We start from the raw sequence: 21949 nt of genomic DNA, 5'->3' as shown, positions 1-21949 counted from the left end.
CCGGGCCCCCAGAAGCTGCAGCGAGAGCTTCAGCTGGTTGGAGGAGCGGGTGAAGGCTTTGCCACACTGGGCGCAGGGGAAGGGGCGCTCGACCGGTGTGCAGACGTCAGTGCACTTTCAAATCCGGCATTGACTTGAAGCCTCACCCCCGACGAATTCAAAAAGCTCTGGCCGCAGTCCGAGCAGTGGAAGGGTGAGGGGCGGGTGGGGGGTGAAGGAGGGAGTGAGGGGAGGCAGAGATGGCGGCACGGTAGCGCAGCGGTAGAGTTGCTGCTTTACAGCGAATGCAGCGCCGGAGACTCAAGTTCGATCCTGACTACGGGCGCCGTCTGTACGGAGTTTGTACGTTCTCCCCGTGACCTGCGTGGGTTTTCTCCGAGATCTTCGGTTTCCTCCCACACTCCAAAGACGTACAGGTATGTAGGTTAATTGGCTGGGTAAATATAAAAATTGTCCCTAGTGGGTGTAGGATAGTGTTAATGTACGGGGATCGCTGGGCGGCACGGACTTGGTGGGCCGAACAGGCCTGTTTCCGGCTGTATATATATGATATGATATGATATGGCAGGGGGGAAGTAGGGGAGAGGTGGTTAGGAGGCAAGGGGGAAGTGGGGAAGGGTAATAAGGGAGGTGGAAGTGATGGAGGGGGGAAGCGGGGGGGGGGTGATGGAGGGGGGGAGATGATGGGGGTGAGGGGGCAAGTGGGAGGCGCCGCACTGACCTGGGGGGACTGAGTATCCGGGCGCCGCATTGAGCCACCCGCACGTCTGGCAGCCAGCCGCCCTGCGCCGTGACGGGGGGGCGGTGATGTCATGGCGCCATGCATGAGGATGATGTCACGGCACAGGGTGCCTGATGCGTGGGGTAACCGGATGCTTGGCGCCTCAGGTCGGTGCAGAATTCCCCCCCTCACTCCTCTGTCCTCTCAAACCTCCCAGCCCCCTCACCCTTCGTTCACCCCCCTCTCACCCTTCCCCCTCCACCCCTCCCCCTCCCGCACTAACCCCTCACCCACTCCCCCTTCCCCTCCTCCCCTCTTCAAGCACTAGTGATATTCACGTATTAGTAATGTCCTGTTTGCCAGCTTGTTGACCCTCTGTGTTCCCCTCCCGCAGTGTTTAGGAGCCATTGCTGTGGACGGAGAGACGGGGACGTGAGCCGCCATTCAGGGCGGCCAGGGTGCCGGTGACCCCCCCCCCCCCCCATCTGCTCGGTTTGCGGGCTGAGCGTCGGTGGAGGACCACATGACGGAGCCCACCAAGAAGAAGTGTTATAAGTGCGACGTATGTGGCAAGGCCTGGCAGCACCTGTCCCGGCTGGAGACCCATCGGCGGGTGCACACGGGAGAACGCCCCTTCGGCTGCTCCGACTGCGGCAAGAGCTTCAAGACGGTGCAGGAGTTGAAGATCCACTGGCAGGTGCACACGGGCGAGAAGCCCTTCATCTGCTCCACCTGCGGCAAGAGCTTTGCCCTGTTGTCGGGGCTGAAGAGGCACCGGCAGGTGCACACAGGCGAGAAGCCCTTCGGCTGCTCCACCTGCGGCAAGAGCTTTGGCCAGTCAGGGGGGCTGAGGCGGCACCGGCGAGTGCACACGGGCGAGAAGCCCTTTGGCTGCTCCACCTGCGGCAAGAGCTTTGGCCAGTCATCGGGGCTGAGGCGGCACCGGCGGGTGCACAGCAGTGAGCGGCCCTTCACCTGCTCCGACTGCGGCAAGAGCTACAAGTCGATGCCGGAGTTGAAGGTGCACCAGCGCCTGCATACTGGGCAGTGCCCTTACACCTGCAGCGACTGCGGCAAGGGCTTCACTCACTCCTCCCCGCTGCTGAGCCACCAACGGGTGCACAGCAGTGAGCGGCCCTTCACCTGCTCCAACTGCGGCAAGAGCTTCAAGTCGATGCCGGAGTTGAAGATGCACCGGCGCCTACACACCGGGGAGCGGCCGCACACCTGCAGCGACTGCGGCAAGGGCTTCAGCCGCTCCGACAGCCTGCTGGAACACCAGCGCATCCACGCCGGCGATCGCCCCTTCACCTGCGCCCAGTGCGGCAAGGGCTTCACCCGCTCCTCCAAGCTGCTGTGGCACCAGCGGGTGCACGCCGCCGACCGTCCGAGCCCGGTGAGTGGAGAGCGCTTTGCCATGGCCTCACACACCCTGTCTCACCAGTTCGTGCGCACCAGTGGCCAGCCCTACGACTGCCAGTACTGTGGTGAGACGTTTGACAGCTCGCGGGGGCTGCGGCAGCACCGGCGGGGTCACGTCGGCGAGCGGCTCTTCCCATCACAGCAAGCTTTTCAAGAGTGATCCATATCTCTCCATTCCCTGTATATCCATGTGCTTGTCTAAAAGCCTCTAAAACACCCAGTGACGCAGCGGTAGAGTGGCTACCTCACGGCACCAGAGGCCCGGGTTCTATCCTGACTACAGGTGCGATCTGTTCGGAGTTTACACGTTCTCCCCGTGACCTGCGTGTGCTTTCTCCGGGTGCTCCAGTTTCCTCCCACACTCCAAAGATGTGTAGCTTTGTAGGTTAATTGGCTTGGAAAAATGTAAATTATCCACAGTGTGTGTTAGTGTTTGGGGATCATTGGTTAGCGCGGACTCGGTGGGCCGAAGGGCCTGTTTCCGCGCTAAATCACTAAAGTCTAAAGCGTACGGGGGCTGCGGGAGCAGCAGCAGATACACACTGGAAAGAGATCCTTTGTGTACGCCGAGTGTGGCAAGGGTTTCACCCGCATGTCAGCCTCTGGCAGCACCGGCGTACCCACAGCGGTGAGCGTCCCTTCCCCCGCCCGTCCTGTGGTAAGGGCTTCACCTGCCTGGAGCACCGACGGTTCCACACCGGCGAACGGTCCTTCACCTGCCCGCTCTGTGGCAAGGCCTTTGCCCGCTCCTCTAGCCTGCTGGTACACGTGCGTGGATGTGTGCTGTTTAGGTCGACACAAAATGCTGCAAGGATTGGGTCGAGACCCTCTTCAGTCTCAACCCGAAACATCACCCATTCCTTCTTTCCGGAGATGCTGCCTGTACACCTATCACTTGCTGGGCTTTGTCCGGCTGCAATCTCTTTGTTCCAGCTTCCACCGACTCCATCAGTGCAAATAAGAGTCCAGACCAGACACGTCGCCTGTCCAATCCCCTCCAAAGTGCTGGTAGAACTCAGCAGTTCAGCCATCCGTGGTGGGAGACGGACGGAGAAGTGTTCCCAATATCAGCCCTCCTTGACCCTGTCGACAATGCAGTGTCCCTTGGGATGTGATGCAAGTTCCGAGCTGACCAGTCATCGACAGCCCACCCCCCTCGGGCGCCATCTCTTCGTCATTCCTCTGTCTTCTCGCTGGTGAAAGGTGTCGGGATTAATCCGGAGTCACCGCTTCCCGTCCCCCGGCCGTTCCCCCATAACTCCGCATGGTGGCATCTCGCTCTCCGGCGGTGGTAAACAAGGACTTTTGCTCGTTAACCCGTTATTCTTATGAAATAAATGTCTTTTTAAGCCAAAAATATATAGATAGGCCCCCAAATAATCAGTGTTATCCCGTGATAAGCTTTCTTCTATATACAGATGCTCCTCGATTTACGATGGAGTTATTTTCTGATAATCCCATCGTAAATCGAAAATATCGTAAGTCGAAAATGCATTTAATACACCTAACCTACCAAACATCATAGCCACCTAACCTACGGTTTCAACTGAATGTTTTGATTAGTTTAGAAATGCAGCGCGAAAACAGGCCCTTTCGGCCCACCGGGTCCGCGCCTTCCAGTGATCCCCGCACATTAACACTATCCTACACCCACGAGGGACAATTTTTACATTCGCCAAGCCAATTAACCTACAAACATGCACGTCTTTGGAGTGTGGGAGGAAACTGAAGACCTTGGAGAATACCCACGCAGGTGATGGTGAGAACGTGCAAACTCTGTACAGACAGCATCCGTAGTGGGGAAGGAACCCGGGTGTCTGGCGTTGTGAGGCAGCAACTCAACTGCACCTTTTAAAGCAGTGATTGACAGAATCCTGATTGGTACGGGTGTCAGGGGTTATGGGAGAAGGCAGGAGAATGGGGTTGAGAGAGATAGATCGGTCATGATTGAATGGTGGAGCAAACTCGATGGGCTGAATGGCGTAATTCTGCTGCTCTGACTTATGAACCTGTCCAAACACCTTTTAAAGATTGTGACTGTATGTGCCTCCCTACACCTCCTCCGGCAGCTCGTTCCACATACCCACCACCCTCTGGTTTTTGTTGCGTGCTATCCAGTCAATGGAAAGACTAAATATGATTACGATTGGTGGCACTGCCCCTGCAGCTGCGGCACGCCTGCAGTCTGTTTGTCTCTTCAGCTGCGATCGACCTTGAGGGCTCCGGCCTGCGGACTTACTGTCTCCGAGCTGGGCGACTTTCGGAGGCTGTGGTGGCGCTGTGATTGCGGCTGTGACTCTACCTTTGGAGGCTTCGGCCGTGGGCTCTGTGGACTGCAACGTCAGGAGCTCATAGGTTCCTGGCTGGTGACCGGCTTTTGTCAGGAGCCCGTAGGTTCCTGGCTGGTGACCGGCTTTCGAGAGCTCCAGCCATGGCAGCTTCGACCGCCCCAAATTGCAAGGCTCGATCGGCCCATTTGCCGGACCTTCATCGCCCTGCACGGCTCGGTCGCGGGATCTTCCATTGCCCGGCGGAGGCTTCAAAATAATCGGGAGCCTCGATCACTTCGACGCAGCAGTTTGACTGCCTGACCGCGGGAGAAGAACAAAGGAGGAGACAAGACTGATTTTGCTTTCCATCACAGTGAGGTGGCTGGAGGATGGATGTTTATGTTAAATTTATGTAATTGTGATTTTTGTGCTCTTTATTGTCATGACTGCATGGCAAAGACATTTCGTTCAAATTTATGTTTCAATGACAATAAATGCTTCAATTCAAAAAATTCAATTCAATTCGATTAAGCTGTCCACAGTGTACAGATACATAATTTTGGGTTAAATGTTTAATGCAAGTACATGGATAGGTAAGGTTTCGGGTTGGGAGTCTTCTTCAGTCTGATTGTAGTTGGGGAAGGAAGCTGGAAGGGAGGTGAGGGTGGGACAAAGCCTCACTTGCACCTCCTCCAACCTCATCTACTGTATCCGTTGTTCAATATGTGGACTCTTATACATCGGCGAGACCAAACGCAAACTAGAGATATGGATAATAAGATATTCCTTTATTCGTCCCACACTGGGGAAATTTACAGTGTTACAGCAGCAAAGTGGATAGCAAGAGATCATTCATTATAAATAAAAGATACATAAATTGTCTTCAGTTTTCTGTGTGTCCTTAGCTGTTATTGTTGACTCGTCAGCTGGGAGCAGTGGTGGTTGTGCAGTCTCACAGCAGCGGGAAGGAAGGACCTCATATCTCTCCTTCATGCACTTGGGGTGAAGGAGTCTGTCCCTGAAGGAGCTACTCAGTGCAGTGACAGAAGGGTGAGGTCTGAAAATAACAGAACAAAGCAGATGCTGAGGATATGGAAAAAAATGATGATGTTAAAGGAAACGGTCCATTGTTAGCTGTGGGCTAGGTTCGAACAAAGTTTGACCAGTAACCAAGTGTCCCTGAAATGTTGCCCATATTTTTTCCCCAGCACTTTGTGCCCATCTTTGGCAGACACAAGGAACTGCAGATGCTAGTTCATACATAAAAAGACACAAAGTGCTGGAGGCAGGATCTGTGGAGAACATGTATAGGTGACGTTTCACAGAGTGCTGGAGCAACTCAGCTGGTCAGGCCGCATCTGTGGTCAACGTGGATAGGCGATGTTTCAGGTCTGAAGGAGGGTGATGACCAAAAAACGTCCCCAATCTATGTTCTCCACAGACAGGCACAAAATGCTGGAGAAACTCAGCGGGACAGGCAGCATCTCTGGAGAGAAGGAACCTTCTTCAGACTTAGTGTAAGAAAATAACTGCAGATGCTGGTACAAATTGAAGGTATTTATTCACGAAATGCTGGAGTAACTCAGGGGGACAGGCAGCATCTCAGGGGAGAAGGAATGGGTGACGTTTTGGGTCGAGACCCTTCTTCAGTCTCAGGAGAGGGAGACATGAGGAAATGTAAGGTGTTACTCCAGCACCCTGTATTATCTGAATGGTGTCAGGTTAGGAAAAGGGGAAGTACGAGACCTGAGTGTCCTTGTACATGAGCCAATGAAAGTAAGCATGCAGGTACAGCAGGCAATGAAGAAAGCTCTTTGAATGTTGGCCTTCATAACGAGAGTAGAGGAGCAAAATGGTCCTATAAGAAAATAACTGCAGATGCTGGTACAAATCGATTGGGTCTGAAGAAGGGTCTCGACCCGAAACGTCACCCATTCCTTCTCTCCCGAGATGCTGCCTGACCTGCTGAGTTACTCCAGCATTTTGTGAATAAAGCAAAAAGGCCCTGCAGTTGTACAGGGCCCTGGTGAGACCGCATCTGGAGTATTGTGTGCAGTTTTGGTCTCCTAATTTGATGAAGGACATTCTTGCTATTGAGGGAGTGCAGCGTACAGTCACCAGGTTACTTCCCGGGATGGTGGGACTGTCATATGATGTCGACTGGGCTTGTATTCACTGGAATTTAGAAGGATGAGAGGGGATGTTATAGAAACATATAAAATTATTAAGGGATTGAGCAGGTTAGATGCAGGAAAAATGTTCCCGATGTTGGGGGAGTCCAGAACCAGGGGCCACAGTTTAAGAATAAGGGATCGGCCATTTAGGACTGAGATAAGGAAAAACGTCTTCACCCAGAGAGTTGTGAATCTGTGGAATTCTCTGCCACAGAAGGCAGTGGAAGCCAATTCACCGGATGTTTTCAAGAGAGAGTTAGATTTAGCTCTCTGGGCTAACGGAATCAAGGGATATGGGGAGAAAGCAAGAATGGGGTACTGATTGTGGATGATCAGCCATGATCATATTGATTACCGGTGCTGGCTCGAATGGCCGACTCCTGCACCTGTGTTTTTGTGTGTTACTATGTAAAAGCTTTTCACTCCACATCACTGTCTATATCTCTCGTTTCACTTTCCTGCGACTCTCAGTCTGAGGGAGGGTCTCGACCTGAAACGTCGCCCATTGCTTCTCAACAGAGTTGCTGCCTGTCCCGCTGCAGCTTCTGGGGGGACCCGGCCACGCCCAGCAACCGTTGCTAGGGCGGAATGGGTGGCTGCGATTGGTGGAGGGCGCTGTCTGTCCGAGGGGCGGGGCTGCGGCGCGGCCTATAGGATGCGCTCACCTGCGCCGTGGGGGCGGGGACATTGGTCTGATTGATCGGACGCAGGGAGGGGCGGTACCTGGTCCTTTGTGATGTAGTAGCCTGGGAGTAGTAGTCCATTGTGATGTAGCCCATTGGCCACCGGCGCTGCTCGTCATTGGGGGCGGGCGGGACCTGGTCGCAGGTTGCCGGTTACATGAGGCCAAAGATACAAGAGTATCTTTACTCTATCTTTATTTTAGTATCTTTATTCAAGTATCTTTGGCCGCGGCCGATGGGACGAGGCCTCCGCACGCTCAGCGCCGGGAGCTCCGGTGGGGAACAGTCGCCGCCGTCGTCTACACCGCCAATTTACCCCGTGTCCTTTTCCCCACCCCCTCCTCCCTTCCCGAGGGCGATCCTGCGGCCGGCGACCCGAGGAGTGGGATGTGAGTGAATGGGGGAGGAAAGGTCTGGGCGCCCTCTGGGTAAGGATAAAAAGACCCTAATGGGAATTATCTACAGGCCCCTAAAGAGTAGCCTAGAGACATAGGGTGCAAGTTGAATCAAGAGTTAAAATTGGCATGTCGCAAATGTAATGCTACGGTGGTTATGGGACATTTCAACATGCAGGTAGACTGGGAAAATCAGGTTGGTACTGGACCCCAGGAAAGGGAGTTTGTGGAGTATCTCCGAGATGGATTCTTAGAACAGCTTGTACTGGAGCCTACCAGGGAGAAGGCAATTCTGGATGTAGTGTCATGTAATGAACCTGATGTGATGAGGGAACTCAAGGTAAAAGAGCCATTAGGAGGCAGTGATCATAATATGATAAGTTTTAATCTACAATTTGAGAGGGAGAAGGGAAAATCGTAAGTGTCGGTATTAAAGTATCACAAAGGGGATTATAGAGGCATGAGGGAGGAGACCCTAGCAGGGAAGACAGTGGAACAGCAATGGCAGGTATTCCTGGGAATAATGCAGAAGGTGCAGGATCAATACATCCCAAAGAGGCGGACTGATTCTAAGGGGAGTAAAAGGCACCCGTGGCTGACAAGGGAAATCAAGGACAGTATAAAAATAAAGGAGAAGTATAACATAGCAAAGAAGAGCGGGAATCCAGAGGATTGGGACTCTTTTAAAGAGCAACAGAAGATAACTAAAAAGACAATATGGGGAGAATACGAAGAATAGCTAGCCAATAATATAAAGGAGGATAGTAAAAGGGTGACTTGGACTGGTTGTGTGAGTGGGCAGATGCATGGCAGATGTAGTTTAATGTGGATAAATGTGAGGTTATCCACTTTGGTGGTAAGAACAGGAAGGCAGATTATTATCTGAATCATGTCAAGTTAGGAAATGGGGACGTACAACGAGATCTGGGTGTTCCAGTGCATCAGTCACTGAAAGGAAGCATGCAGGTATAGCAGGTAGTGAAGAAAGCCAATGGAATATTGCCTTCATAACAAGAGGAGTTGAGTATAGGAGCAAAGAGGTCTTTCTGCAGTTGTACAGGGCCCTAGTGAGACGGCACCTGGAGTACTGTGTGCAGTTTTGGTCTCCAAACTTGAGGAAAGATATTCTTGCTATTGAGGGTGTGCAGCATAGGTTTACTAGGTGGTGTGAGGCAAATTAAAATTCCAATTTACTTAAACTTTATTTAAGCTTTAAGCAACTCATTTCCGTAATACATATCTTCAAAGCGTATGGAAATTATCGCTGATTCTGCAGGCCTCGCCCGCCCGAGAGTCCCGCACATGCACACACTTCATTCTCCCCTCCTATTTATAAGTTGAGACAGTCAGAGGGTTTAGTATGTCTTGATGACTGTCGCAGCACTGGAGCATCAGGAGATAATGGTGTTTCAATAGCTGGTGGTACATATATTGCTTGGTCATCAACTTCACTCATATTGTTATTTACATTTTCAATTTTAGAATTACTTATAGAAGTTTTCATAGGGGATGATGGGAGTGTTGAAGGAAGTTCTCGATTAATATTATCAAGGAATGATGGAGCTGATGGAGAAGATGGACATGGTGCAAGGTCACGAAGTGAGACAGTTGACTGACGTCCATCCTGATACTTGATAGCTGCATAAGAAGGGTTGACATCAGTCAGTTCAACTTCATCAACAAAGGGCTCATTCTTATTTGATCAGACATATCGACGAAGCAACACAGGCCCAGGGCTAGTCAACCATGATGGCAGAGAAGTATCACTAGAAGAACGCCGTTTGAAGTTAAAGAACCGCTCATGTGGAGTAGAATTGGTAGCAGTTGACAGTAGAGATCTGATGGAGTGTAATGCATCTGGTAGAACACATTCCCACTGCTGATCTGGTATGTCATTTGACTTTAAAGCCAGTTTCACTGCTTTCCAAATGATTCCGTTATACCTCTCAACCTGACCATTTCCAATAGGATGATATGGTGTTGTTTTACTTGTTGCAATTCCTCTATTAAAAAGGTAGTCCTTTAAATCTTTTGACATAAATGAGGTGCCCCTATCAGAATGTATGTAACTTGGAAATCCACAGAATGAAAACAGTTGATCTAAACATTTGATAACCATAGCAACTGACATATTTGGACAAGGAAAGGCAAATGGAAACCTCGAATATTCATCAACTATGGTAAGTATATAAACATTTTGAGAGGAGGATGGTAAAGGCCCTTAAGTCAATACTCAAACGTTCCATAGGTTAAGCAGCTTTGATCAATCTTCCTTCTTCAGGACGGAAAAACCTTGGTTTTAATTCAGCACAGATTCTACATGAAGCACACGTCATCTTCACATCTTCTGTAGAGAAAGGTACGTTTTTGGAAGGAAAACAGTGTAACATACGAGTGACTCCAGGAAGACACAGCCCATTGTGAAGATCAGTGAGTGCAGAAGAATGAACAGAGGCACAAAATGCTCAAGTTAAGGTATCCGGAGCAAATTATCCTTACCAGGGCGGTACGCAATTGAATAACTATATGCAGATAATTCAATCCTCCATTCATGAATTTTACTGTTTTTAATCTTCGTTCGCTTCCGATTATCTAGCATAAAAGCTACTGAACGTTGTTGATCTGTTATCAAAGTGAAGTGCTGGCGAGCAAGGAAATTACTCCATTTTCTCTGCTTCAATAATTGCTGTAGCTTCCTTTTCGACGGGTGGGTAATGCAATTCACTACCTTGGAGAGTACGAGACATGAAAGCCACTGGTCGTCCTCCTTGATTTAATGTTGCTGATACTGCTAAATCAGAGGATTCACATTCAACAACAAAGGGGAGATCCTCATCGATGGCGTGTAATGTCGCAGATTCTAATTGTTTCTTTAAAGAAGTAAAGGCACCAATTGCTGTAGAGTCAAGGGGGAAAGATTTTGCTCTAATCAAAGGTTGAATTTTGTCAGAGAAATTTGGTATCCATTTAGCATAATATGCAAACATGCCAAGAACCCTTCGTAGAGATTTTAATGTAGCTGAAACAGGTATCTCTTGGAGTGGGAGGAGTCTTTCTGGATCAAGCTTGATCATATCATTTCCAACCCAATAACCAAGAATATTAATTGATGACACTGATATTATTGACTTAGCCTCATTTAATGTTAGATTTTTAGAATGTACAACTTCTAAAAACCGTTGTACAGTTTTGTCATGTTCAGCTTGGTCTTTTCCTGCAATAGTTATATTATCAAGATAAGGGAAAGTATCTTTAAGGTTTTCCTGTTCAACAAGTTTGTCCATCTCTCTCTGAAAAACTGCCACACCATTAGTTACACCAAAAGGAACTCTGCAGTCGTGGTATAATTTTCCATTTGCTTCAAACGCGGTGTATTTCTTTTCTGATTCTTTCAAAGGAATTTGGTAGTAAGCACTTTTTACGTCAAAAGTAGAGAATACATTATACTTAACATAGACATAGAAACATAGAAAATAGGTGCAGGAGTAGGCCATTCGGCCCTTCGAGCCTGCACCGCCATTCAATATGATCATGGCTGATCATCCAGCTCAGTAACCTGTACCTGCCTTCTCTCCATACCCCCTGATCCCTTTAGCAAAAAGGGCCACATCTAACTCCCTCTTAAATATAGCCAGTGAACTGGCCTCAACTACCTTCTGTGGCAGAGAATTCCACAGACTCACCACTCTCTGTGTGAAGAAATGTTTTCTCATCTCGGTCCTAAAAGACTTCCCCCTTATCCTTAAGCTGTGACCCCTGGTTCTGGACTCCCCCAACATCGGGAACAATCTTCCCGCATCTAGCCTCTCCAACCCCTCAAGAATTTTATATGTTTCTATAAGATCCCCCCTCAGTCTTCTAAATTGCAGCGAGTACAAGCCTAGTCTATCCAGTCTTTCTTCATATGAAAGTCCCGCCATCCCAGGGATCAATCTAGTGAACCTTCTCTATACTCCCTCTAAGGCAAGAACGTCTTTCCTCAGATTAGGAGACCAAAACTGCACACAATACTCCAGGTGCGGTCTCACCAAGGCCCTGTACAACTGCAGTAGAACCTCCCTGCTCCTAAACTCAAATCCTCTTGCTATGAATGCCAACATACCATTCGCTTTCTTCACTGCCTGCTGCACCTGCACGCTTGCTTTCAATGACTGGTGCACCATGACACCCAGGTCACGTTGCATCTCCCCTTCTCCTAATCGTTCACCATTTAGGTAATACTCTGCTTTCCTGTTCTTGCCACCAAAGTGGATAACCTCACATTTATCCACATTATATTGCATCTGCCATGCATTTGCCCACTCGCCTAATCTATCCAAGACACTCTGCAGCCTCCTAGCATCCTCCTCGCAGCTAACACTGCCTCAAAACGTCATCTGTCCATTCCCTCAAAGCAGTGGAGGAACTCAGTGGGCCAGGCCGCATCTGTGGAGGGAAGGGAATCTGAGGCAACCATTCCCACCTCTCCTTCCAATTTTCTCCACCCCCCACACCAAGCAGTCTGAAGAAGGGTCCTAACCTAGAATGTTGCCTGTCCATGCTCTCCAGAGGTGCAAGTTACTCCAGGAGATTGTGTCTCTTTGTAAACCAACATCTGCTGTTCTTTGTACCAAGACTAGGCGTGCATTTCACCCGACACGTGCGCTCGGTCCGCCAAGGCCTGCTGGATCTCCCGGTTGCCAACCATTTTAACCCCCTTCCCACTCCCACACTGATCTTTCCTGTCCTGGGCCTCCTCCATTGTCAGAGTAAGGTAACACGCAAACCGGAGGAACAGCACCTCATAGCTCATAGGCCAATGACATGAACATTGAATTCTCCAAATTAAGGAGACACCCCCTCCCCATCTCTTAATCAAGTCCTGGAGTCTGTACAGACCCCATTTCTTTGTTCCAGCTTTCTCCCCCGACTCCCATCAGTCCAAAGAAGGGTCCCGACCCGACACGTCGCCTGTCCATTCCCCTCCAAGGTGCCGGTAGAACTTGGCAGGTCAGCCATCCGTGGTGGGAGACGGATGGAGAAGTGTTCCTAATATCAGCCCCCCTTGGCCCTGTCAAGGAGCAGACAATCAATAGTACCAGCATCTTCTCATTTCTACTGTACCCAAGTAAAAATGCAAAAAGAGGCCCAAGCTGCCCACAGCCGACTGCTCACAGTACCAGCTGGCTGCGACTGGCCCCAAATCTTTAAGGCATTTTAAAGTGGGGTTTTTTCAAAAGAAAGTCTTGACACATGTGCCTTACGTAACAAATAAAGCTAGTTTCTCCTGACCTCACTGTGTTCTTCAGAATTCTTCAGAATTCATGTTGTGCTATCAATAATGAAAAAAGAATGCCAACCATCTCCAGAAATGATAAGAAATTATTCTCGCCTCCATGCATATCTGTAGCCGTAGTGCATTTGGACACCTCCCCACTACTTCAAAGATAGTTCCTGCAGTTGGGAATATCGTTTGGCTGCTGTTGTATTTTATTTGTTTAATGGAATGAATGTATGAATAAGTTTATTGGCCAAGTATATACACATACAAGGAATGTGCCTTGGTGCTCCGCTCGCAAGTAACAACACGAACATACAGTAAACAATTAAGAATAAAGCATAAAACATTAAGAATACAACATTACGGTTTAAACATGTGAGTGAAATAAACCAGAGCAAAAAGATCGTGTATTATAATCGATTATAAGTCTAGTGGCGGCGCATAACGGCTGCGGCACGCTGGCAGTTGTTCGTCTTTTTATTGTGTGTCGGTGTTGGGATGGTTTTTGTTTTTTGGCTGTGTATGTGTGGGGGGGTGTGTGGGGTGGGGGAAACCTTTCTTTTTTAGGTCTCTTCCTCACGGCGCGGGGCGCGGGGCGCTGCTCGCCCACGGGGCCTTCCATCGCCCGCGGGGCCTTCCATCGCCCGCGGGGCCTTCCATCGCCCGGAGCGGCTGCTAGACTTAACAGCGCCCGGTGCGGCTCGGCCGCGGGGCCTTCCATCGCCCGGCGCGGCTCGGCCGCGGGACTTTACATTGCTGGTGCGGCTCGGCCGCGGGACCTAACATCGCCCGACGCGGCTCGGCCGCGGGACTTAGCTGCGCACGGTACGGCCGTGGGGCCTTCAATCGCCCGGCTCGGCCGCGAGACGTTTCAGCGCCCGGTGCGGCTTGGCCGCGGGGACTTCCATCGCCTTGCGGGGACTGTGCGGGTCGGTCGGGGACGAGCTGTCTGTCCGTGGGCGTGGGGAAGAGAGTGGAGGTTTTGTTGCCCCCATCACAGTGAGGGGGTGTTTGGAGTCACTGTGATGGACGTTTGTGTTGGGGTCATGTGTCTTGTGTTCTTTTTTTTGTGTGTGACTGCTGGATATGTAATTTCGTTCGGTACCTCGGTACCGAATGACAAATAAAGCTCTGTATTCTGTTGCCTTTCTGCTGACTGGCTAGCACCCAACAAAAAGCTTTCGGTACCTCGGTACACGTGACTATAAACGAAACTCAACCCTCCCGTCGCCAGGGGGCGCGGCGGCCAGCTGACCAGAGGCGCTGCGCCGCGACTTCCTGCTGCGGGCGGGGGGGGGGGGGGGGGGGGGGGAGAAGAACCAGAAACGTTGCATCGCGACCTCCCGCCGCGGAAGACTAGAGGACTAGAGTCCTGCCGCTACTATCGGAGGACTAGAGTCGCTGCACTGCGGCCTTCAACCGACAAGGGGCACGACATTCGGAGGACTAGAGGGCGTCCAGGCCTTCTTCCCTCCTTCACATCACCTCCTCCCCCTGCGCCCGCACGCCTCGGACTCCGGCTGTTCGGGTCGGCGGCCGCAGGATCGCCGTCGGGAAGGAAGGAAAGTGTGGGGGAAAGGACGCGGTGCCGAGCGGCAGCTTCGTCCCATCGCGCATCATGTGACCGGTGACCAGGTCCCGCATCCTCCAATGGGAGCGGGACCCGCCTCCCGAACGTCACAAAGGAACAGGTACCGCCCCCTCCCGTCGTACGACTAATCAGAGCCGTGTCCCCATACCCGGCGCAGTTGAGCGCGTCCTATAGGTTGAGGCGCAGCCCCACCACTCGGACAGACAGCGCCCTCCGCCAATCGGAGCTACCGATCCCGTCCCAGCAACGGATGGCACGGCTGCCCAATCAGGGGCCACGTCCCGCCCCCGGGCCCCCAGAAGCTGCAGTGGGAGCGCGGGTGGTTCAGCAGGTTGGAGGAGCAGGTGAAGGCCTTGCCGCATTAGGCGCAGGGGAAGGGGCGCTCGCCGGTGTGGAGGCGTCAATGCACTTTCAAGTCCGGCATCGATTTGAAGCCTCAGCCCCGACAAATTCAAAATCTCTTGCTGCAGTCGGAGCAGTGGAAGGAGGGAGGAGGGAGAGGTGGTGAGGAGGCAAGGGAGGGCGGAAGTGAGGAAGGGGATAAGGGCGGTGAAAGTGAGGGGAGGGGGGAAGCGGGGGTGCGGTGATGGGCGGGTGACGTAGAAAGCGGGGGGCGCACCAACATGGGGGCACTGAGCATTCTGTCACCGCGCCGAGCCGCCAGTTGCCCTGCGCTAACAGAGGCGGTGACGTCATGGCGCCTTGCGTGAGGATGACGTAACGATGCAGGGCGGCTCACGCGCGGGCGGGAGGATCACACACATCCCCTCATCCCCCCCCCTCCTCACCTCCAACTTCCCCCTCCCCCACCGCCCTCACCCCTCAAATCCGACACCTTTCGACACCCCCTCCCCCACTGCCTTCCTGACACTGCATTCTCCCAATCCCTCAACCCCTCACCCACGCCCACCCTCCCCTTTCGCGCCCCCTTTCAAGCACTAGTGATGTTCGTGTGTTAGTAATGTCCTGTTTGCCAGCTTGCTGACCCTCTGTGTTCCCCTCCTGCAGGGTTTAGGAGCCGTTGATGTGGACGGAAAGACGGGGACGTGAGTGGCCGCTGAGCCCCCCCCCATCGGCTCGGTGTGCAGGCTGAGCTTCGGTGGAGGACCACATGATGGGGCTCAACAAGGAGAAGCGTTATAAGTGCGAAGTGTGTGGCAAGGCCTGGCGGCACCTGTACCTGCTGGAGGCCCACTGGCGGGTGCACACGGGAGAACGCCCCTTCGACTGCTCCGACTGGATAAGTGTGAGGTTATTCACTTTGGAAGTAAGAATAGAAAGGCAGATTATTATCTGAATGGTGTCAAGTTAGGAAGAGGGGATGTTCAACGAGATCTGGGTGTCCTAGTGCATCAGTCACTGAAAGGAAGCATGCAGGTACAGCAGGCAGTGAAGAAAGCCAATGGAATGTTGGCCTTCATAACAAGAGGAGTTGAGTATAGGAGCAAAGAGGTCCTTCTACAGTTGTACCGGGCCCTGGTGAGACCGCACATGGAGTACTGTGTGCAGCTTTGGTCTCCAAATTTGAGGAAGGATATTCTTGCTATTGAGGGCGTGCAGCGTAGGTTCACTAGGTTAATTCCCGGAATGGCGGGACTGTCGTATGTTGAAAGGCTGGAGCAATTAGGCTTGTATACACTGGAATTTAGAAGGATGAGGGGGGATCTTATTGAAACATAAGATAATTAGGGGATTGGACACATTAGAGGCAGGAAACATGTTCCCAATGTTGGGGGAGTCCAGAACAAGGGGCCACAGTTTAAGAATAAGGGGTAGGCCATTTAGAACGGAGATGAAGAACTTTTTCAGTCAGAGAGTGGTGAAGGTGTGGAATTCTCTGCCTCAGAAGGCAGTGGAGGCCAGTTCGTTGGATGCTTTCAAGAGAGAGCTGGATAGAGCTCTTAAGGATAGCGGAGTGAGGGGGTATGGGGAGAAGGCAGGAACGGGATACTGATTGAGAGTGATCAGCCATGATCGCATTGAATGGCGGTGCTGGCTCGAAGGGCTGAATGGCCTACTCCTGCACCTATTGTCTATTGTCTATTGACTGTAGCAAGACCTTCAAGACCGGGCAGGAGCTGAAGATCCACCAGCAGGTGCACACAGGCGAGAAGCCCTTTGGCTGCTCCACCTGTGGCAAGAGCTTTGCCCAGTCGTCGGGGCTGAGGAAGCACCAGCGGGTGCACAGCAGTGAGAGGCCCTTCACCTGCTCCGACTGTGGCAAAGGTTTCAAGTCGTCGTCGGAACTGAAGGTGCACTGGCGCCTGCAGTGGTGAGCGCCCCTACACCTGCGCCCAGTGTGGCAAAGTCTTCACCCAGTCCTCCACCTTGCTGAAGCACCATCGGGTGCACAGCAACGAGCGGCCCTTCACCTGTTCTGAATGCGGCAAGGGCTTCACTGGCGCCTGCATACCGGGGAGCGGCTGTACATCTGCAGTGACTGCGGCAAGGGCTTCACCCGCTCCTACAGCCTGCTGGAGCATCAGCACATGCACGCCGACGAGCGGCCTTTCACCTGCGCCCAGTGTGGCAAAGGCTACACCAGCTCCTCCAAGCTGCTGAGGCACCAACGGGTGCACGCTGGAGACCGTCCCTTCACCTGCTCCGACTGCGGCAATGCCTTCAAGTGGTCGCAGGACCTGTTGATTCACCGGCGCATGCACACCGGGGAGCAGCCGTACACCTGCGCCCAATGCGGCAAGCGCTTCACCCGCTCCTACAACCTGCTGAGGCACCAGCGCACCCACACCGGCGAGCGCCCCTGCACCCAGTGCGGCAAGGGCTTCACCAACTCCTCCAGGCTGTTGAGGCACCAGTGGGTGCACACCGGCGACCGTCCCTTCCCCAACCCTGTGAGCGGCGAGCGCTTTGCTGTGGCCTCCCACGCCTTGTCTCACCAGCGCGTGCACACCTATGACTGCCAGTACTGCGGTGAGGCGTTTGACAGCTCGCAGGGGCTGCGGCAGCACCGGCGGGCCCACGCCGGCGAGCGGCTCTTCCCACCGCTGCAAGCGTTTCAAGAGTGATCCATATCCCTCCATTCCCTCTATATCCGTGTGCTTGTCTAAAAGCCTCTTAAACACGCAGTGGCACAGCAGTAGATTTGGTGCCTCACGGCGCCAGAGAGTGCCAATGGGCCTGTTTCCACGCTGTATCACTAAAGTCTAAAGTGCAAGGGGGCTGCGGGAGCACCAGCGGATACACACCAGAGAGAGACCCTTTGTGTGCCCCGAGTGTGGCAAGGGTTTCACCCGCATGTCCAGCCTGTGGCAGCACCGGCGTACCCACAGCGGTGAGTGTCCCTTCCCCTCCCCATCCTATGTTAATGTAAAGGAGAAAAGGGAATCCAACGGTTAATGCGTACGTGGCCAGGGGATGGATGATGAAATATGGCGTAAGTAGATTACATGCTGCAGAAACTTGTCTGGCTTATCTTAAATTGCTAGCTAATGTCTAATAGAGGGTGCCATTAAACCACAAAGGAAAACATGAGGACAAAGAACAGGGAACTGATAACAAGTAACACTGTTAAGAAAGATAAGTTCATATATGGTCATGTTAAAGCTGAGCAAAGGGAATATGATGACTATGCAGATAACTGAACTCATGACTATCTGCAAGGCTGTTTGTGTTGTGTATCAATGTGCTGCTTAAACACTCTGTAATTGAGTGGTACCGCAAGGGGCTACCAGTATATAAGCACACTGGTGATCTCCCTCCCACTCCCGCGTGCGTAATAAAGACTGGTGTTGTATCTCAGTTGACTAGTGTGTTCTGTTGTCTCTTAGCGCGGATAGAACTTTACATTGGCGTAGTCGGCAGGATCTCGCTGGGACCATATCTGATGACTGAGTAAGCGGCTGCGGTCTGACCGGGACCTCGAAGGAAGTAAAGTGCACTTTCGGATCCATTGAGTCTGAACTTCCGAGTAAGTTCCCGGGACCACCGTGGTCCCTCATCTGAGGTTGACTGGTTCCCTGCCGAGACCCTTATAGAAGACTAGTTACGGTAAGAGGAATTACTATATATATGGGCTCGGTTGGATTTGTGTAGGCCGTGTAAATTAAAGTAGAAAACAATTGGGCAGGTTAGACTATCTAACTGGCTTTGGGAAGCGATCCGCAAAGACCAGGGTCTGTGTCAATTAGAGAAGTAAGTTTTTATGAATTGGGCAGTTTACATTGTGTAACCAGTTTGCGGGAGAGTTCTGCGGGAGCTGGGGTCTGTGGTAAATTGGTAGTAATAAAGAGGGCTGAAATTGGGACAAGCCCTGGATAAGCATGATGGTGGAGCTCCAGTACAGCTCATGTGTTATTCAGACCCAGACAAACGGAGAAATTACAGATAATTGTCGGCATCATTAACTAAGAGGCTGGGAACTGAAGCCTGGCCCGTGGGGGGAACGTGGAAACAATTAGGCAGGTGGAGCAATTAATATGGGAAAGAGAAGCAGGGAAGAAATGGAAAAAGAGAATTAAGGAATGGAAGGAGGTTATTGCTCTTGTTGTTGGACTGTGGGTAATCTTTCATTTCACTGCACATTTATGTGTATGTGACAAATAAACTTGACTTGACTTGACTTGAGGAACAAAACCAAGAGTGGTGACGACCCCCTCCCCCAGACCACACAAAATACACTGTATGAGCTGGTCATGTGTCTGCTGGACAACTGGATGCACCTGTACAAACTCTTCACTACTGCTGGACATTTGCTGACCTGTTTTGAGCTGAAAAATGAAGGTGAGCATTTTACACATGCAGTTGATTTTAAATGTTAATAGAGTTAATTATATGGAATTTATTCGATGATTATATGTAAATCATGTGCAATGTGATGAATATGTTTTTTTATACAAGAAACTGTTGAATGAGATATTTAAAGATTTAAAGATGTCAGAGTTTGCATGAGATGTCAAGATAAATTAATTTACACCGTTCAAATAGACTACTCAGTAATTAACTCAGATTAGAATGAATATGTACATGTAGGTACCTTAATTTCTTTTCAGCATAACACATTAATTGAACCAATGTAAAAATAAATACACGTACATCATTTGATGTTCATCATATCATATCATATATATACAGCCGGAAACAGGCCTTTTCGGCCCACCAAGTCCGTGCCGCCCAGTGATCCCCGCACATTAACACTATCCTACACCCACTAGGGACAATTTTTACATTTACCCAGCCAATTAACCTACATACCTGTACGTCTTTGGAGTGTGGGAGGAAACCGAAGATCTCGGAGAAAACCCACGCAGGTCACGGGGAGAACGTACAAACTCCTTACAGTGCAGCACCCGTAGTCAGGATCGAACCTGAGTCTCCGGCGCTGCATTCGCTGTAAAGCAGCAACTCTACCGCTGCGCTACCGTGCCATGTGGTAGAACATGACCCCCCTCCCCAGGCACTTTCCCCTGCAACCGCAGTAGATGCAACACTTGTCCCTTTACCTCCCCCCTCGACTCCATCCAAGGACCCAAACAGTCTTTCCAGGTGAGACAGAGGTTCACCTGCACCTCCTCCAACCTCATCTATTGTATCCGCTGTTCCAGATGTCAACTTCTCTACATCGGTGAGACCAAATGCAGGGTCGGCGATCGTTTCGTTCAACACCTTGGCTCAGTCCGCCTTAACCAACCTGATCTCCCGGTGGCTGAGCACTTCAACTCCCTTTCCCACTCCCAGTCTGACCTTTCTGTCACGGGCCTCCTACAGTGTCATAGTGAGGCCCACCGCAAATTGGAGGAACAGCACCTCATATTTTGCTTGGGCAGCTTACAGCCCAGCGGTATGAACATCGACTTCTCCAACTCTAGATAGTTCCTCTGTCCCTCTCTTCCCTCCCCCCTTCCCAGCTCTCCCACTGTCTTCCTGTCTCCACCTCTATCCTCTCTTTGTCCCGCCCCCCCCTGACATGTCTGAAGATGGGTCCCGTCCCGAAACGTCACCCATTCCTTCTCTCCCAGATGCTGCCTGACCTGCTGAGTTACTCCAGCATTTTGTGATACCCTCATCCATGTGGTCACAATGTCAAAGCCATCCTATCTGCTTCCCAAAGCTTCAACAGTTCAAGAGGATGACCTTGGGATGGCCAATAAACTACCTGTGATCTTGACAAACTGAAATGAAATTGAGGCTAAAAAAGGGGTGGAGGGCGAGAATTTTTTTGATCTGCAACAAGAAAAGCAGTCTACCTTGTACATGGAAACAACACATCCTGCAGTCTCCTTTCATATATCACACATCTGAAGAAGGGTCTCAACCCGAAACGTCACCCATTCCTTCTTTCCAAAGATGCTGCCTGTCCCGCCGAGCTACTACAGCATTTGGTGTCTACCTTCGGTGTAAACCAGTCTCTGCAGTTCCATCATTGACTTGGAAGCACATACCTGCTCCAGGGGTTTCACCAACAGGTCATGTGGAAATTAATGTAGACATGTGGAGGAAGTAGGGAACGGATTTTAACTCCACGGATCCTCCCCGCACAAAGACTATACTTGACTTGGTGTACTATGTTTACACATTCTGTTGTGCTGCTGCAAGTAAGAATTTCATTGTTCTATCTGGGACATACTACGATAAAACACAAGATAGATCTAAAATGCCGGAGTAACTCAGTGGGACAAGCAGCATCTCCGGAGAGGACTGGGTGACGTTTCAGGTCGAGACCCCTCTTCAGACTGATGTCAGGGGAGAGGGAGATACACAGATAAGGAAGTGTAGGATGTGAAAATAGGACAAAGGGAATGCTCAAGGAAAAAAATGTAGAATAGATCATTGTTAGCTGGAAGAAGGTAACAACAAAGCAGAGATAAAATACAGTCAGAGACAGCAAGACTGGTCGGAGAACTGGGAAGGGGGTGGAGAGAGAGGAAAAACAAGGGCTACTTTAAGTTAGAGAAGTCAATGTTCACAATGCTTGGGTGTAAGCTGACCATATATGAGCTGCTGTTCCTCCAATCTGCGCCAGGACAGAAAGGTCAGCGTGGGAAAGGGAGGGGGAGTTGCCAAAGTGTGATAAAGATGATAAAACACTCTTGACTCGGTGACCGCGATCATCCAGCAGCGGGTGAGGAGCCGCCGCCCCGCGCTCGGACACGGTGCCCCGCGGCTGAGCTGGTCCCGCGCCGCCCGTTGCCACCCACGCAGGGCGGGGCGGGACAGGGCAGCGTAGTGCGGGACTGCACGAACCCGGCGCCTGTTGCCACCCACGCGGCACAAACCCAGCGCCCGTTGTCACCCACGCGGCACAAACCCGTTGCCACCCGCGTGCTCCGAATATCGTTCCCGCGCCCTGCTGTTCAAACTCGCGCCGATACTTACGTCGCCAACTGCCGCAGCCGCCTTCATGATAGTCAAAAATGACTATGTCTACACTGCATGATGCTGTGTAAATATAATATTCTGGAGTATTTTAGGAACTG

At 51.4% G+C, this 21949-nt stretch overlaps 1 protein-coding gene across 1 annotated transcript; it reads left to right on the top strand.

Moving 5' to 3' along the window:
* The first annotated feature begins 23 nt into the window (after positions 1-23).
* On the top strand, positions 24-18298 carry LOC144601056 (uncharacterized). Its single transcript, XM_078412987.1, is given in 7 exon segments — positions 24-416; positions 1116-2117; positions 2187-2233; positions 2743-2905; positions 16601-16782; positions 16784-16925; positions 16985-18298. Coding segments are annotated over 6 exon segments (1965 nt in total). The 5' UTR covers positions 24-416; positions 1116-1244; the 3' UTR covers positions 17543-18298.
* The last annotated feature ends 3651 nt before the right edge of the window (positions 18299-21949 follow it).

The sequence above is a fragment of the Rhinoraja longicauda genome, chromosome 16 (assembly GCF_053455715.1).
Source record: "Rhinoraja longicauda isolate Sanriku21f chromosome 16, sRhiLon1.1, whole genome shotgun sequence".
NCBI classification, from domain to species: domain Eukaryota; kingdom Metazoa; phylum Chordata; class Chondrichthyes; order Rajiformes; family Arhynchobatidae; genus Rhinoraja; species Rhinoraja longicauda.
This window is presented reverse-complemented; position numbering and strand designations above follow the sequence as displayed.